Consider the following 15,701-nt stretch of genomic DNA (forward strand, 5'->3'; position numbering starts at 1 on the left):
TAATTGAATAGCCTACTATTCATCTGCCCAGTAAAATATGTCTTCATGCAGCTGTACTTCAGTGTTAATATCGCTTACATCTCTTATAGAAACGTCTGTGTGACCTATGAGTGGTAATGGGAAAAATAGACTAGAGCCTATTGTTAGTCAGTGGAAAACAATGTCTTAAAGAAAAAGTAAAAGTTTTAAATAGGCTCATAACAACTTGTGAGAATAATTACGATGGAGGGAAAATTCAGGGCAGAGCCGACTTTCTTTTTTAAATACACTGCAAAATGAACTTTTACACATTTTCTAAGCTAGGTTTATTATAGGCCTAGCGTTTTTGATCTCCGTAAAATCATGTCTGTAACCCAATGTCGGCTCGCTCAGCACCTCACACAATTCATTTCTTGAAGAGCAACGTTAAAGTTTTTACAGGATAGGGTTGTGACTCATGTGGTTTCTCAGCCTCAAATGGTAATTTTCAGGATATTACACAGCAGAGAGGGGCGGAGAGCTGAGGATCCTCGCTATTTCACTCAGATTGCCAAGCACACAATGACAGAGTCCGTCCGGTAGAGCAACATGACATATTCTGGATATTTTATATGGATTTTCTTCTCCTCATGGGGTACGACTTTTCTTTCTTTCTTTCTTTCTTTCTTTCTTTCTTTCTTTCTTTGTCTCATAAGATATTCCTGATACTTGCAGGAACAATTGCGGGCAGTGCGGGGACTCTACCTCATGTGATGAAGTACCAAACAGTTATACCTCAGAGGCTGAAGGATTCATCTCTCATTAATGATCCTGCTCCACATCAGGTAACACACACACACACACGCACACACACGCACACACACACACACACACACTACTCAGTTTATTTTGAAAATAGTTTTTGATCTTTTGAATAATGCACTAAAGTCTTTTCTGCTGTGTATGTGTGTGTAGACATACTCTGATGTACTCCAGTACTCTTTGACGATTGCAGGGCAAAACTACACGCTGCATCTGGAAAAGAACAAGTGAGAAAACTTGATGTCCTTTTAGAATTTGAACAGTGTTTTTAGTGTATGCTATATTTTTACACATACTGTGCTTTGCTTCTTGACCTGTCAATAAGATTGACATTAAAAAAAAACTTTTTTCAGAGATCTTGTCGGGAAAAACTTTTCTGTGACACACTATTCTGATCAGGGCACCCAAGTCACAACTACTCCTGATCTTGGGGTATGTAGCTTTTTCATTCTTTCACTACTATTTCGCTAACATTAACATAATCTGTATGCATGATCATGATCATATATATGTGTGTGATATATCTATTATTATTTGTAGATATAAATGGATGCTCAATTGCAAGATACAAACACTTATCTGTGATATTGGAGAGTGCAGTATATTTGGCCTGAAAATCAGACTGAATTGTCATTTTGTTCCACTTCATTCATCCTATTTTAATCGCTGAATAAAGCGGAGATGTGGGCGATGCAGAGGTCTGGAACCAGGCTTGCGTATATTACCGGAGATTTATCTTACTATACAGGCTTGAATCAAGTCTACATGATATCCTGTGCCACCTGCACGCCCAGTTTCAGTGGTTTTGTTACATTTTCTTTCCTGTGCTATGTCTTTTTTGTAGTTTTTGTAAAACGCTGGTGTGATTACTTTGTCGTCAGTCTAAAATGTAAATCACAGCTCTGAACTGTTAAATAAAAGAAAAGAGGGTTTGTAAAATGCATATCTTCCGTTGAGAAGTTTAATCTTGAAATGTGACCTGCACTTATGGTTATAGTATCCAAAATACAGCAAGTTTTATATTCAAGGTTCAAAGTACCTTTGTACCTTTATATTCTTACCAGTCACGCTTTTTAAGGCTGTACACTACAAATAAATGGCACAAAAGTAAATAAATTCATATTTTACCATTACTCCATTCCTGTAGATCCAAGTCATCTTCATCATTGTCATTTACAAAAGTCCTGTGACGGACATTTTATGCAATACACGCCAGTATTTTCTTCTTAAAAAACAAAGTTTCTCTACAACCAAGTTCCGCATTATGAGAGGTGATACCTCACACTGCAATTCTTGAGTATAATGTGGAAGAGGAATTGACATATTAGATTAAGACAGTCATTTCATCAGACTATGACACATTATCTTCTTCAAATTAGGCCACAGTTTTCTACTGTGCTGAAGGAAAAAAACAAAGTGTGAGTTGAAATCTCTCCTTTGATTCTATGACAAATAATGGATGTCTGTTCAGGTTCACTGCTACTACCATGGACACATCGTGGGAGTGGAGGACTCCTCTGCCAGCGTGGGACTGTGCTCAGGAATAAAGTGAGTAATGTTCGATGTACAATCTTTTTTCCATCCTGTATCTCTAATTACAAAAAGATGATTGTTTTCCAAAGTAGAGTGCCAAATTTAATTAAATCCATGATGATTTGAGACTGTGTGTCGAATCCAAAGAGAGGATCAGTCCCTCAGCATCCATTTCCTGCATCATAAAGACTATTAAGCCTTCATGTAGCTGTGTGTCTGAAAACCTGTAACCCAATCAACAAAGGCCATGCAAACTTCTCTGATTAAAGCTGCCTTCTGTCTGCTATAAAAGACATTTCTGTTAGTGTCAGTAGCTTTGGAAAGCATAATAAACAAAGGCAAGTCTTGGATGAGTTAAATTTTGATGTTTGAAAATTAGATTTGCTGAAGAAAAAGAAAACGTTTCTACCTCTGTCCACTCTGAAATTACTGTTTTGCACTACAGGGGGTTTGTGAGTCTCCAGGACCAAATATACCTAATAGAACCTCTGGTGGAGGCGGGACAGCAGGATGACAGGCAGGGCTCTGAAGCTCACAGTGATGGGGGTCTTCATGCTGTTTACAACTACAAACACCTGAGGCGGAAGAGGAGCTCCTGTTCCCATGGAAACACGACCACTTTCTACGATCATGGAGCTCGTCCGTCTGGACTGTTCCAGCTCAGCAGTCTGGTAAAGACACACAGCATGGACACATACAGATATATACACCAGGGTTTGAAGCCTACAGCTGATATCTGATAGCCAGTATTTTGTGCTTACATTTGACGATTTTATTACAAAAATCAAGAAAAGTGATGTGCAGTAAAATAGTACAATATACCTATTAACTATTAGCTCTGTAAAGTATTACGATACACAGTTGTGTATCAAAATCATTCTGTATCTGCATCAAATTTATGATAAAAAACAAACACTTTCCCCTGATATTTGAACAATTTAACAATATGAGAGCTAAATGACCAAAGGGGAACATGGTACAAAGATAGATAGGAGGAAGAGAGACATAATAGATAACACTGGGGAACACAGTTTTTGTTGAGTTAGGTCTGACAGCTGTTTTTAACTAATTTTTGGGTGCGGAATCCAAAACTGATCTCAGTTTTTCTCTATCACGTCAAGTTTTTGAACTATAGGATCCCCGTTTTCTTAAAAAATATGAAAAATACTGTACTTAACAGATATATGTGTGTGATAGTACTGACCTATTGGGAGCTGCACAGACCTCTCACCGCACTGTCTCAATTGTGACTGCACAAACAAGTTGCCACGTAGCTGTAGATGAGTCCAATCATAATCAGCTGGCAAGTCTTACTACAGCTAATCAGTGGAATTTTGCTTATCTGGAGGGTAAGCTGTGGAGAAAAAACTTGACGTGCTAGAAAAAAACTGACTGCAATTTTGGAATCAGCATGCCAATTTTAGTTTTAATCAGCATAAAAATCTAACTCAACAGAAATTTTTTTTCAAATTGTTCCCCAGTGTAATTAATACATTTATTTTGAAATTATTACTGGACGTGACTGTTAGCTTCAATAGTATAGCATATTTTTAATAGATAAAGTCATGAAAGATGAAGCTGGACTCTGATTATTGGGCTATATTAAATGTCCTTAAACCAAACTTTTATTTTTCCATTTCCCCTATATTTTATGGACTACAACAGTATTGTTGATTTTGTCCACCTTTTGTGTCATTCAGAAAAGCAGAGCCCAGACCAAAGACCATACAGGAAAACCAAGGACAGTGGAGCTAGTTGTGGTGGTCGACCACACGGAGGTTTGATTCCAGATCTTCCTTTCTCTGACTGAGTCTGTTATTGCAGATGTAGCCTATTAATGATAGTGATCTTATGGGTGATAAATGTTTCCTTTAAGAAGTAGATTGATTATCTTTTATATCTGAGATGCTGTTGATTGTATCACTAATGAAAATATTTATTTCTTTTTAGTATAAGAATTTTGGCAGTAAGAAGAAAATAGAAGCCAGAGTGCTTGAAATAGCAAACCATGTGGACAAGGTATGTTTGTTTCGCTGTTTCGCTCTCAGTTAAATGATTCAACCCTGTTAAAAATGAAAAAAAAAATAGTGAGGGCTGTAAAATAAGAAGCTCTAAAGTGTAAAAGCTTAATTTGATGTAATTTTGTGCTATTTCCCTTCTGGACTAATTAAGTATTGCATCTATTTCTACCAGTAATTTAGTAATTTAGTGTATTTTCATTGGCGGCAAATAAGACTTACATTTTTCTCTCTGTAAGAAATCAGTCCTGATACTATTTGTTCTTTACTGACTGGAATCTGACCAATAAAAGGAAGGAAAAGTTCTCACACTGTGAAAATCTAACTTTAACTGTGAATCTTCACACCTAAGCTGAAAATTTTCACACGTATCACACAATCCTCTTTGCATACTCTGAAAGAGCAGGGCCAACATGAATGCATCATCAGACTGCAGCACTAGACCCAACAATGGATTCCTGTAACAGCATTATAGATGAGGCCATTGGCAGCATTACGTTTGACTCAAAAATAGTGATTTGAACAACTTACCTGACAATTCATTCATATTTTTTGAGTAATTTCCACTTTCCAATTTGTACTAACACACTGCTCTGTTTCAGCTGTATCGCCCCATGGGTGTTCGTGTGATGCTGGTGGGTCTGGATATCTGGTCGTACGCAGATCAGATAGAGGTCAGCACTAACCCCGAGATCACCCTCGGTCGCTTCCTTGAGTGGCGTCAGCGGAGCCTGCTGCTGAGGACCAAACACGACAACGCACAGTTCATCACGTGAGACGCAGCTGGTTTTTTTTGTTTTTAGTGTAGACAATGCCAAGATGATGTGATGAGCTGTCAGAGCTGCTGTCTAAACATGTTTTCCTCTTCTTCATTCAGAGGTGTGGATTTTGATGGTTCTACTGTCGGCTTAGCAAACACCAATGCAATGTGCACCTCTAACTCTGGAGCTGTCAATGAGGTAAATATATTTCTTTGTTTAATAAATGTTACATTTCTGCGGAAATAAATGGGAATTGTGTGATGTTGATTTCAGCTTTTTGTCTACTGTACACACAGGACCATAACACTAACTCAATAGGAGTGGCCTCTACTATTGCACATGAGATGGGTCATAACTTGGGCTTGTCCCATGATACTGAAAACTGTGTCTGTGGCTCCTTAACAACGAAAAGAGGCTGCATCATGGCTGAGAGTGTTGGGTAAGCTCAGTTTCTCACCTGCACATACATTCCCCCAAATCTGTTCTTTAACCCAAAGTAAAGCTCATGTGTACCTTCTCTTTTCTTCTTCTTCTTCTAGCATTGTGTATCCATCACTGTTCAGCAGCTGCAGTCAGCAGCAGCTCAGCCGGTTCTTGGAGGAGGTCAACCCTGCCTGTCTGCTGGATACTCCCGCTACTGATCGTGTCTACGGAGGGCCTGTGTGTGGGAATGCCTTCCTGGAGCCTGGAGAGGAGTGTGACTGCGGCACCGTAGAGGTTTGTGCATGATGTGCTCGCATAAGAGTATGTGCATACACATAATCACATAACCGAAGCACACAAAGGAGACTGGATCTTAATATTCTGCCCCCCTCCGTCTGTCTCATAGGAATGCAAGAATCCCTGCTGCAATGCCACTACCTGCAAACTTACTGCAGGAGCCCAGTGTGCAGAGGGAGAGTGCTGCCACAACTGCCAAGTAAGTAATACTCACTATGTCCTCTCTAGATGCGTGAAGTCACACTGATGCTAATTGTGTTACCATATAGCTAGACACTGTCTGACTGTGCCGTCTGGCCGGTTATGTGTGAGTGTACGTATTTCAGTAGTCGGTACATCACCATCTGTGTTTCTCTCGGCTCTGCAGCTGAAGCCGACAGGCAGCGTCTGCCGACAAAAGACAGGAGACTGTGACCTGGCAGAATACTGCACTGGCTTCTCCGCCTCCTGCCCAACTGACGCCTACACCCAAAACGGCCTGCCCTGCAACCGCGGAAAAGGATACTGCTACAATGGACAGTGTCCTTCTCGGCCGGAACACTGCAAGAGACTGTGGGGGCCAGGTAAATAACCAGAGAATTACATTTTGGTTTAGATGTGCATTGATTCTGATACATCAAGACTCTTAATGTCTGCAGCCATCTTATGATTCTGTTTAGATGCTGAAGTAGCTGCAGATGATTGTTTCTTCCAGCACGGAAACTGCAGAAAGACACTGTTTAAACAGAGATGTTCGAGCCGGTATGGAATCAAAAGCCAGCACAGCATTATAATAGCACATATTAACAGTGTGGTATTGTCGATTTGTGGGGTCATTGCGTTGTGGTTTTTGGTTACAGAGATCAATCCTGTGGGACACTTTTCTGCTCCAGGGGCTGGGAGTTTCCAGTGACATCCAGGAAATCCTTCTACAAAGTAAGAAATGGAGACATATGCAACGAGGCCACTATGAACCCCGAAGATAACTACCCTGCAGATCTGGGCATGGTGCCTACTGGTACCAAGTGTGGCAACAACATGGTAAGAAAACTGCCCATATTTAGCCTTTTTATATCAACAAAAACTCCAAATCTGTGAACTGTCTCAATGCCCTCCTCACAATTTTCTTTATCTGTCTTTCAGGTATGCTTCAATCAGCGCTGTGAAGACATCAAAAACGTAAAAGCGTACGGAACAAATGACTGCTCTGCCAAATGCAACAACCACGGGGTAAGAAATTAATTAACCTTGCAACACTTTGGAGCACTGTACAGCCATGACAGCACAACTGACTGTGAGTGTGATCTGCGGCAGGTGTGTAATCACGAGAGCAAGTGTCACTGCGACCCCGGCTGGGCCCCGCCGTTCTGTGATGTGCAGCAGTCGGAGCTGCCTGAAGGTATCGTACATGTTACGCTTGTCTGTCCACATAATGTAAGCACTGACAGTCAGCATCTGTGTATCTGCCTCTTTATATGCTTGACCTTTTAATGACCACCACACATGACTGTTTGTGTCTGTTTTTCACCAAGATTTAATACTTGAAATAGATTTCTCATGGCCTCTCAAACAACTGTGCTCTGTTCTGATGAGCACAAACAGAGACTGATTTAATGGAATTCCCCTTGTTAGTCTGTACAAATGCAGTAATGATGTTACAGTGCATTTTGTTTCCTGAGTGGGTGACATATGCTGACATGCACATCCTTGAGCAATAAAAGAACATTTTCACAATCGATGTGTGTGTTTGTGTGTGTGCAGATGCAGGTCTGGTCAGCTTTATTGTGTCACTGGTAGTTGGCTTACTTCTGCTGTTGGTCCTGGTTATTGGGAGTTTGATGTGCTGCATCAAAAAAAGACGACCTGCAAAGAGGTACAGAAAGACGTTATTGTACATTAAGTCATATAGACAAAACTTCATAATTGTGTCCATCTTTACTTTTAGCTTCTGTGTGTATTTCTTTATAGATGCTTCCAATCTACCTCAGGACAATCCAACCCGTTGTTTCAGTCAAGCAGTTCACGAGGCAACCCTCACCTCGGGTCCACGCACATCAGCCGGCCTATATTTGTGGAGTCTTCAGCCACTCAAGCCTGTAAACCTCTGTGCTCTGCTACTGCCAGACCACATACAGAAGGACTGAAGCCCAGCAGAGCAGCTCCAGAGGTGAGCCTCCATTTTAGCACCAGAGTGTAGAGATACACTGACACTAATGCTGTATGTGTACCCTAAATCCTAAACAGACCATAATTGTAATTAAGCTGCAAAAAACTGTAAACATTATGGTTAAAAAAAGACTAATCAAGCTTTTGCTTTCACTCATCTCTGTTCTTGTCCCTCACAGCCACCTAAGAAATTACCAGCTGTACCTCAGGCATCAAAGATTCAACAGGTAATATGATCTACTCTTTTGTCTTTATGTGTAAATGTAGCATTATTTATATGTAGAATTGCAGTCCAGGTGTCTACTGTAAATTTACCAGTAAATGAATGTTTTTCCTTAGGTTGTGAGGACGTTCATGCACCCACCAACTGTTTCAAGCAAGCCCATCTACACTGAGGTAAAACTGCATGCAGAAATTGGAATATTTCTTATTTTCTTTTTAAGGATACTGAGTGTTTGCTTTGTTAAATGATGTACATCTGACATCGTTTTGGTCTGTTTCTTTTTTTTTGTCAGGATAAGCCACGACCTCCATCCAGACCTCTGCCACCACTTGCAACAAAACCGGTAAATTACTTTACAAGCCATTTTATTAACAATTTCCATATGTTTTCATCACACGTTTAACTGTTCTTGCCATTGCCACTTGTTTTAAAATGTTAACATCTGCTCTCTAAGATCATGAAGCCAAAGCCTCCGATGCCTCCAGTGAAGCCGAAGCCCTCTGCAGTCCAGTCTCCACTGCCACACACTCAGCTGGTATGTATTCAGACGGCTGCCAGAGTCAACCAGACTTTCCTAAATCTTCTAAATCCTGGCAGTGGGTATTCAAACATTCCTAATGTTATACAAGGCATTCACATTTATAAAGACGTCTGTGGTTTTGGACATTGTCCCAACATAGCAGCGTAATGAACGAGCAGTGGCTCAGTGTTAGTGAATAAGCACATAAAGAAGATTGTCCTGGCCACCACTGAATATCCAAGAGACAGATAATATAAGAGTTTTGTGAATTGTACTGAGAGAAGCTCATCAGCAGCATGTTTGTTAACAGTACTTGTTTTTCTAGCTTGCCGGGAGAGCTGCCCTGATGCCCCCCAGCAGGCCCAGATGACAGAGGGAATAAGTGAGCCTGGTGTAAACACTGAGATCCTCTGACAGAGGACATTGTCAGGAAGGACCAAGAAATCCTCTGAGGAGACGCTTGTCTGTTTTAAAGTGGAAATAAGATCCACCGAAGGATCAGCAAAAATAAGTGACAGAGCTTTTCTGTTAATTATGGTCTCCCTGAGGATCACCGCCGTCTGTGTCTTGCTTATGTAAGCCTTCAGTATGTTAATGAAAACCTGAAGCCGTGATTGACAGACTCAACGTCTGTGCTTTATAAATGACAAATGGCTACGCTGCCATGATGGGGTTTTTTTTGTTTTTTTTGTTTTAAAGGGAAATGTCTCTCTGCCTTCATCCTTGGATATGTGAACACTTCATGAGGCAATTGCACTATAGATGCTGTAACTGTTATTATTCCCTCACATGGTTTTGGTACTGCTTTTCTAAGAAATAATGTTGTTAAGGGATTTTAAAATGTTGCACCAACGTAGGCACTTTACATATTTTTATTATTAAGGACATAGCCTACCAGAAAAGTTCTGATTTTTTTCTTGAATTGTTTTGTACTAACAGAGGTATGCTTGACTTTGTGGGACTGAATTATTACATGCAGCTGTTTTGCATGTCGACTTGATACATGTTGATTGTAATTCTTCAAGGGATTTTATATTGTATATTCTATGCAGAAGACATGATCACACACACTCATAATGCCAATGAGGATTCTACCTTGATTTAACCTGCAAACTTTGAACAGAAAACTTGTTTGAACCTATTTATTGAGGTCTTGTTGTCTGTAAAATGGAGCTTACAATAAAAGTAAATCGCCACAAATGTTTCAGTCCGTTTCCTCTCAGTCTTTTTATCCAGACGCCACAATCTGTGTTGCCATAGTTAACCAGCGGTCGCCTAGCAACGCCTTAAACAACCTGTGGTCGAGAGAAGCTAACCGGCTAGCTCCGTGAAACAGGTTGGATCTTTACAAACTGCTCAGAAACAGATGTTGCTTTATGAATAATGGAGCGAGAACTGAACGAAGAGGAACTGCAGGATTTCTACGCATGGATAGACAAAATACCTCTGTCCCGGCCCAAAAGACACATCACGAGAGACTTCAGCGACGGAGGTAGCTTACTTTACTAGCAATCCACAGGGGGGCGGTAACTAAAACAAGCAGCAGGAGTAATATGACCTCGTATAAATGTGTCACGTAACTACTATCTCCAGCCACAGTCGTCTTATTTGGCTGTAGTTAAGCAGCTCATATGTCTGTCAGTCTGTCTGTTTGTTTGTTTGTTTGTTTGTTTGTTTATCTACTTGTGAACTGACTCTGCCTCTCTCTGCTGCTGGACCCTCTGTAGTGATGGCTGCAGAGGTTGTAAAATGTTTCTTCCCAAAACTTGTTGACCTGCACAACTATATTCCTGCAAACTCCACACAGCAGAAGCTCAGTAACTGGAACCTTCTCAACAGGCAAGACACCAGTCACTTTTTTAAATGTATTTGTGCATGTATGGATCTAAGGAAGGTGAGTGCACTGGAGAAGTGAGAGGCTGCATGAAGAACACAAAATGCCCCCCCCCCTTCCCCAGGTGGAAAGATTTACATTTTCACAATCTGACTAATATGTCCACATTTCCCAGAACATTCTTACACACATGCAACAAAAGGTACAATCCCAAATTATACCTCTTAATCCAAATGACAGTAACTGCTTAAGGTTTTCCATATCAATAAAATGTTGCTACAGACACTGAGGCAGAACATTTGTTGAGCACCGCCATGGGCCTCTGCATCTGGTCGTGAGAAACAATCCAACACACACCCACTCATCCTCTCCCTGGCCACTGACATGGCACATAGCCAGCTACAGATTTATGGGTCTTCACCGTGAACACATTGGCCCCAGTGGTGTTTATCATCACCGTGCATCATCAGTTAAATCACTTTCAATCTGCTGTTCCTATTGTCATTGGTTTTGTCAATTAGAAACATCTGCGTTTTTTATTTATTTATTTATTCATTTGTCTGTGGACAGGAAGGTGTTTTCCAAGCTGAACTTTCTTGTGCCTGAGGAGACAGTGAAGAGGATTGTACTGAGCACGGCAGGAGTGATAGAGCCTGTGCTGAGCACCCTCAGGGAGAAGATAGACAAGAAACTGGAGCACACTACAGATAATATACTGGTGTGTACTGTATGTTCATGCATGTGTGTGCTTAGAGACATACTTTTTCTTGTCTGTTTAAATGCTAATTACAAAATACTAATAACTGTGGTCCTCTCTCTTCCGTGTGAATCATAAATCTGTCCTCAGTTTATGTCAGCAAAACATTGGAGCAGGAAAAACATTTTGAAAGATTTTTCTTTTGAACTCAGGATTTGGAGTACTACGACACCAGGGAGCAGGATAAACCTCACACAGGTACAGTAGCTATTCTGTTATTGCCTTTACACAAACCCTAACATACCTTTTATTTTTTTACCAACCAACACAATTTACACATTTGTAAAAACTTTATTCTCTGACCGACATGTCTGTTGTCATATTTGACCTTACATCACATCACATTACAGCATACAGGATGTGATGAAGATTTCTGCACAACAGTTCCAAACAACTCCCACACCCAAAAATACTTTCATTTGCGACGTTTCGGTGCTAGACCTTCATCAGGCAAAATTTCTAGCACCGAAACATCGCAAATGAATGTATTTTTGCAAATAAGACAGTGTGCAGGAGTTTATTTGCAACTTTTGATCCACTCTTCCCTCTCCCACGCACCTGCCTCATGAAATAGATGTGGGAAGTGTTTTTTTGTTTTGGGAAAATTTACAACAAGAAGTTGGTGAAATAGGGAAATCAACTGCATTACAGAAACTGCTGAATTAACAAGAATGTGATGACTATGTTTTGACTGTATGCCTTGTGCAGGATATAACCTTATGTTGGTGTCATGTGTGGAGTGTATTAGCTGACACAGTCAATCTATAATCCTGACTGAAGCTGCACAGTCCAAAATATGCCTCTTTTTTTAGCACAGGGAGGGAAGTGGGTGTAATTTTAGACTAGTTTTAACAGTGTTTTATCTACTGATCAGCTGACAAAAACAAAATCAGCATATTAAAGACACACTGAGGTGTCTTTTGTGTCTGAGAGGGCTGTTTGCTGACTGCTGTGGAATTATATTTTTCTAAGATCTGCTTCCTGCCTTCTTTTGCCTGTCCTAATATTGTCAGCGTTTGAGCCCTGTTAACAACTCTCGGTTAATGCTAATCTGTCCCAGAGATAGCAGTGACCACACAGAGACACAAAGTACCTACATTCAACGGCATCAGACAGGACTGATTAGAGACCATGACCTTTAGGGAGTGACTTGGTGACGTGTCTCTCTTCCGTTTCCCACACCTCATCTGTCCCTGAAACCACCCTGTAAAGCTGACCTCGGGCAAGCGCCTCCTCCCTCTGCTCTTTCCTCTTCCATCTACACCCCATCCACTATTGGACACACAGCTAAGGTCCTCATATCAGCTCCCAACATCACCAGATGGCCGTTATCGCTGGCCTGAGCTCAGCACTGCTGGACTTAAAGGCCTCCTCGTTTTTCTCTTTCTTCTAATCTTACTTCCCTGTACCTCCCTCTTTCTGCTTACAGCCATCGCCTATCTGCCTCCTATCCTCCTCTCTTTACCCTAGTTGTGTCCATAAGATTTATTCGATGAATCCCTGCAGGTTTCTAACAACCGCAGAGTTTTTATTTATCATGTTCACATTATAGTTGGAGAAATGTTATAGTTTTGTTTTGTGTTATTCAGAAATTTGTCAGAAGGAAGCAAAACCTCTGGCTCAGCTGGCACGAGAGGAGGTGAAAAAAGATGAAAAAAGCAAACAAAAAAACAGGTATGATCAAAATGTTGTTTTTAATGTGAAATAAATGAATCAGTAGCAGTGTTTATAATAGTTATAATAATGTGTCTTTTGTTTTTTTATTATATAAAAACCAGTAGTAAACCACAGCACACTGCGCAGTTTTACTCAGACATGGACCCTACTTTCCGACTAATCCTCCAGGAAAAAGAGCAAGCTGTCATGGCTTTGCAGGAGACTGTGGAGGTACACACACACACACACACACACACACACACACACACTTGAATCCGGGAAACACTCGGCTGACTGGTAGAACAAACAAAATGGTCTTCCATTTTGATGTCCTGTAGGGGAAGAGCTTTGTCATACAGACATACCACCTGTAATATTGTTACAGATGTGTGTGTGTGTGTGTGTGTGTGTGTGGGGAGAGAGAGAGACATTTAGGTGTGTGTGATACATATGTGTCATAAGCTGTGTCAGCAGTGGTCAGTGAGTCAGTATCTGCTCAGCGGATATAACATTTTTTTTGTGTCCACATCTGCACGCTTCACACAAGAAAGAGGCAGAATACTGACACAAATGTGCAACATCTCCTTTCACGACTTTAGGAAGTTTTCATCAGTTAGTTAATTCACACTTTTAGAAATCAACCTCACCTAGTTTTACCACATCCTTTTGCATCCTTGTGTGTGTATGTGTGTAGATACTGCAGATGAAAGTGAACCGGTTAGAGCATCTGGTTCACCTGAAGGACATGCGTATTGAAGATCTGATGCGGCATCTGGAGACGTACAAAGCGAGAGGCAATACACCCTGATACAAACATGTACACCAACAATATGTAACACACGTTCATACACAGAGAATTTGTTTTAGTAGCTGTGAGATAGAACCCTGTAACATCAACTCCAATAAGCTCCTACTCCATTAGAAATGTTCGCACCAGTGGGATTACAGATGTGTTATGTTTTAATATCGTCTTGTTTTCTAAGTAAAGTGTGTTTCTGTGATGAAAGTAAAGCAGGCGTTTGTTAATTTCTTTCCAGTTAACATGTGATATTGCTTATTATGTCCTTGTGTTTAAATCTTATCTAAGGAGACTCTATTGTAAATGGTTTATCAGCCTGTGTTGTGAGAGCTTGAGTTGTTTGTTAGTTTAATAGTCGCTTCTTTGTGAGGGGTGTAGAACGTGTTTTTCATAGTGTTTATGTGTATACACTCTGTGCCTTTACACAGCCTTTGACTTCTGACTGCCTCAATAAATCAACTAACCTCTTTGACTTTCCAAATTGTCTTTCTGAATATGAGTGTACTAAATAAGCAAAGCAGAGATCTGAAGTACTGAAATTAACCAACTTCTGCAAACAAAATCATATGCAGTGTTTTATACACTGTGACTATGTCACTTCCTTCCATGTCTAAAATGACATCATTCATTTTCTAGGAAACTCTAGTTCCTGTTTAAGTGTGAAGATTAGTCAAAGATCGGAAGTACCTATTCATTACTTAATTTTCCAGTTTCAAGCGTGCTTCAGAATTAGTGTATGATGAAGCTGACAGATGACCAAATATAGTAAAGCCCTGCTGTCTTTGATCTTGCTGACCTATAACTGATCTGTTGTGTGTGTTGATCACCTTCATGCCACCTAATCAATCACCATTATCAAGCTTGAAGCAATGTAACACTGAGGTACAAATCATATTACATTACATTTTTTAGTATTGACACTTGAAACATCTTTTATCACTCCACGTTGACAGCTTTTAGACTTTTGTCACACTCTTGTAGATAATTACAAATGAGCACTGTAATGCATGTATCACACAGTATACAGTGTATATAACTGTCTGCAAGGCAGTCCTCATTTGTGGAGCAGTTTATACTCTAACAGAGTGGGTTGAATAAAACTGGATGGCGACACACAGCTAATCAGCTGGATCCACTTAACCCATGTGAAATTTACCGCAAAGTTTTACACGGTGTGACCAGGCCTTACCTTGAGGTAACCCTCATGACATCATCAGGGTTATCTTCCCAGAAGAAAGCTCCCTTCAGAGCTACAGAAGACATAATACAAGTGTTTTCACAGGCCCAGTAGTGCTCCTCATGATGAGCAAACTGACTTTTAAGTATACAATTGATGGAGTGCTCCTTTAAAGGCTGAAGAAGAACAAAGCACAAATAGGTTGATCAAAACAGCAATAAATGAATGACACATATGCAACACAGGTTTAGAGCCTAAATCATACTGCTGACCTGAGTAATGACTACAATATCCATCCCAAGGAGGTCAAAGCAAAGAAATAGCAAAGCTAATGCTCTTTGTATGGGTGTGTTGTTGCACCAACATACACACACACAGGTTAGGAATGTGGGAGAAAACTGCAGAACAGAGCAGCCATTGATGCTGACTGCCGCTGATGAATCATATTCAGTATCACACTGCTGTTTAGGATGACTGGATTTAAAGCTCTACACTCAGAGATGAGGGACCACACCCTTGTGTCTCTGGGGAGGGACAGATCCAGGGAAGAGTCAAGGCTAGACGGATCATGCAGAATATGATGATCGGGGACGAAAGGGAGGAAAGAGAAGCGCTGGCTCATCCAGGAAACAGCAAACCTGACCTTGACCTCACTTCCTGAGAGGGAGGGCTTTAAAGTTGCTGGCTCTGTACCCCTGACACCAAATCAGACCACCCATTAGAATGAGCATAAAACCACCAGACATGCACAAAAAACCCCTCCTCAGTTAAATAAACA

General features: G+C 40.7%; 2 protein-coding genes across 2 annotated transcripts; both read left to right on the top strand.

Moving 5' to 3' along the window:
- Positions 1-540: 540 nt before the first annotated feature.
- On the top strand, positions 541-9,070 carry adam8a (ADAM metallopeptidase domain 8a). The gene is given in 25 exon segments (XM_070916106.1): positions 541-613; positions 694-803; positions 934-1,007; positions 1,134-1,212; positions 2,252-2,328; positions 2,759-2,984; positions 4,014-4,091; positions 4,264-4,332; positions 4,934-5,103; positions 5,209-5,290; positions 5,389-5,531; positions 5,632-5,809; positions 5,922-6,011; positions 6,180-6,375; positions 6,472-6,553; positions 6,652-6,832; positions 6,935-7,021; positions 7,106-7,190; positions 7,553-7,664; positions 7,760-7,958; positions 8,137-8,184; positions 8,297-8,353; positions 8,473-8,523; positions 8,635-8,715; positions 9,026-9,070. Coding segments are annotated over 25 exon segments (2,673 nt in total).
- Positions 9,071-10,083: 1,013 nt separating this feature from the next.
- spef1 (sperm flagellar 1) lies at positions 10,084-13,755 on the top strand. Its single transcript, XM_070916575.1, has 7 exons — positions 10,084-10,192; positions 10,428-10,539; positions 11,105-11,252; positions 11,444-11,489; positions 12,881-12,965; positions 13,073-13,178; positions 13,642-13,755. The coding sequence occupies exons 1-7, from the start codon at positions 10,084-10,086 to the stop codon at positions 13,753-13,755; spliced, it is 720 nt and encodes a 239-aa protein (XP_070772676.1).
- The last annotated feature ends 1,946 nt before the right edge of the window (positions 13,756-15,701 follow it).

The sequence above is a fragment of the Enoplosus armatus genome, chromosome 12 (genome assembly GCF_043641665.1).
Source record: "Enoplosus armatus isolate fEnoArm2 chromosome 12, fEnoArm2.hap1, whole genome shotgun sequence".
NCBI lineage: Eukaryota > Metazoa > Chordata > Actinopteri > Centrarchiformes > Enoplosidae > Enoplosus > Enoplosus armatus.

What these genes read in the sequence shown, in the direction of transcription:
- spef1 (XM_070916575.1), top strand. Translation starts at nt 10,084, where the DNA reads ATGGAGCGAGAACTGAACGAAGAGGAACTGCAGGATTTCTACGCATGG. An exon ending in GAGAGACTTCAGCGACGGAG is followed by an intron (nt 10,193 to 10,427) that starts GTAGCTTACTTT and finishes GACCCTCTGTAG; the next exon opens with TGATGGCTGCAGAGGTTGTA. An exon ending in GCAGGATAAACCTCACACAG is followed by an intron (nt 11,490 to 12,880) that starts GTACAGTAGCTA and finishes TGTGTTATTCAG; the next exon opens with AAATTTGTCAGAAGGAAGCA.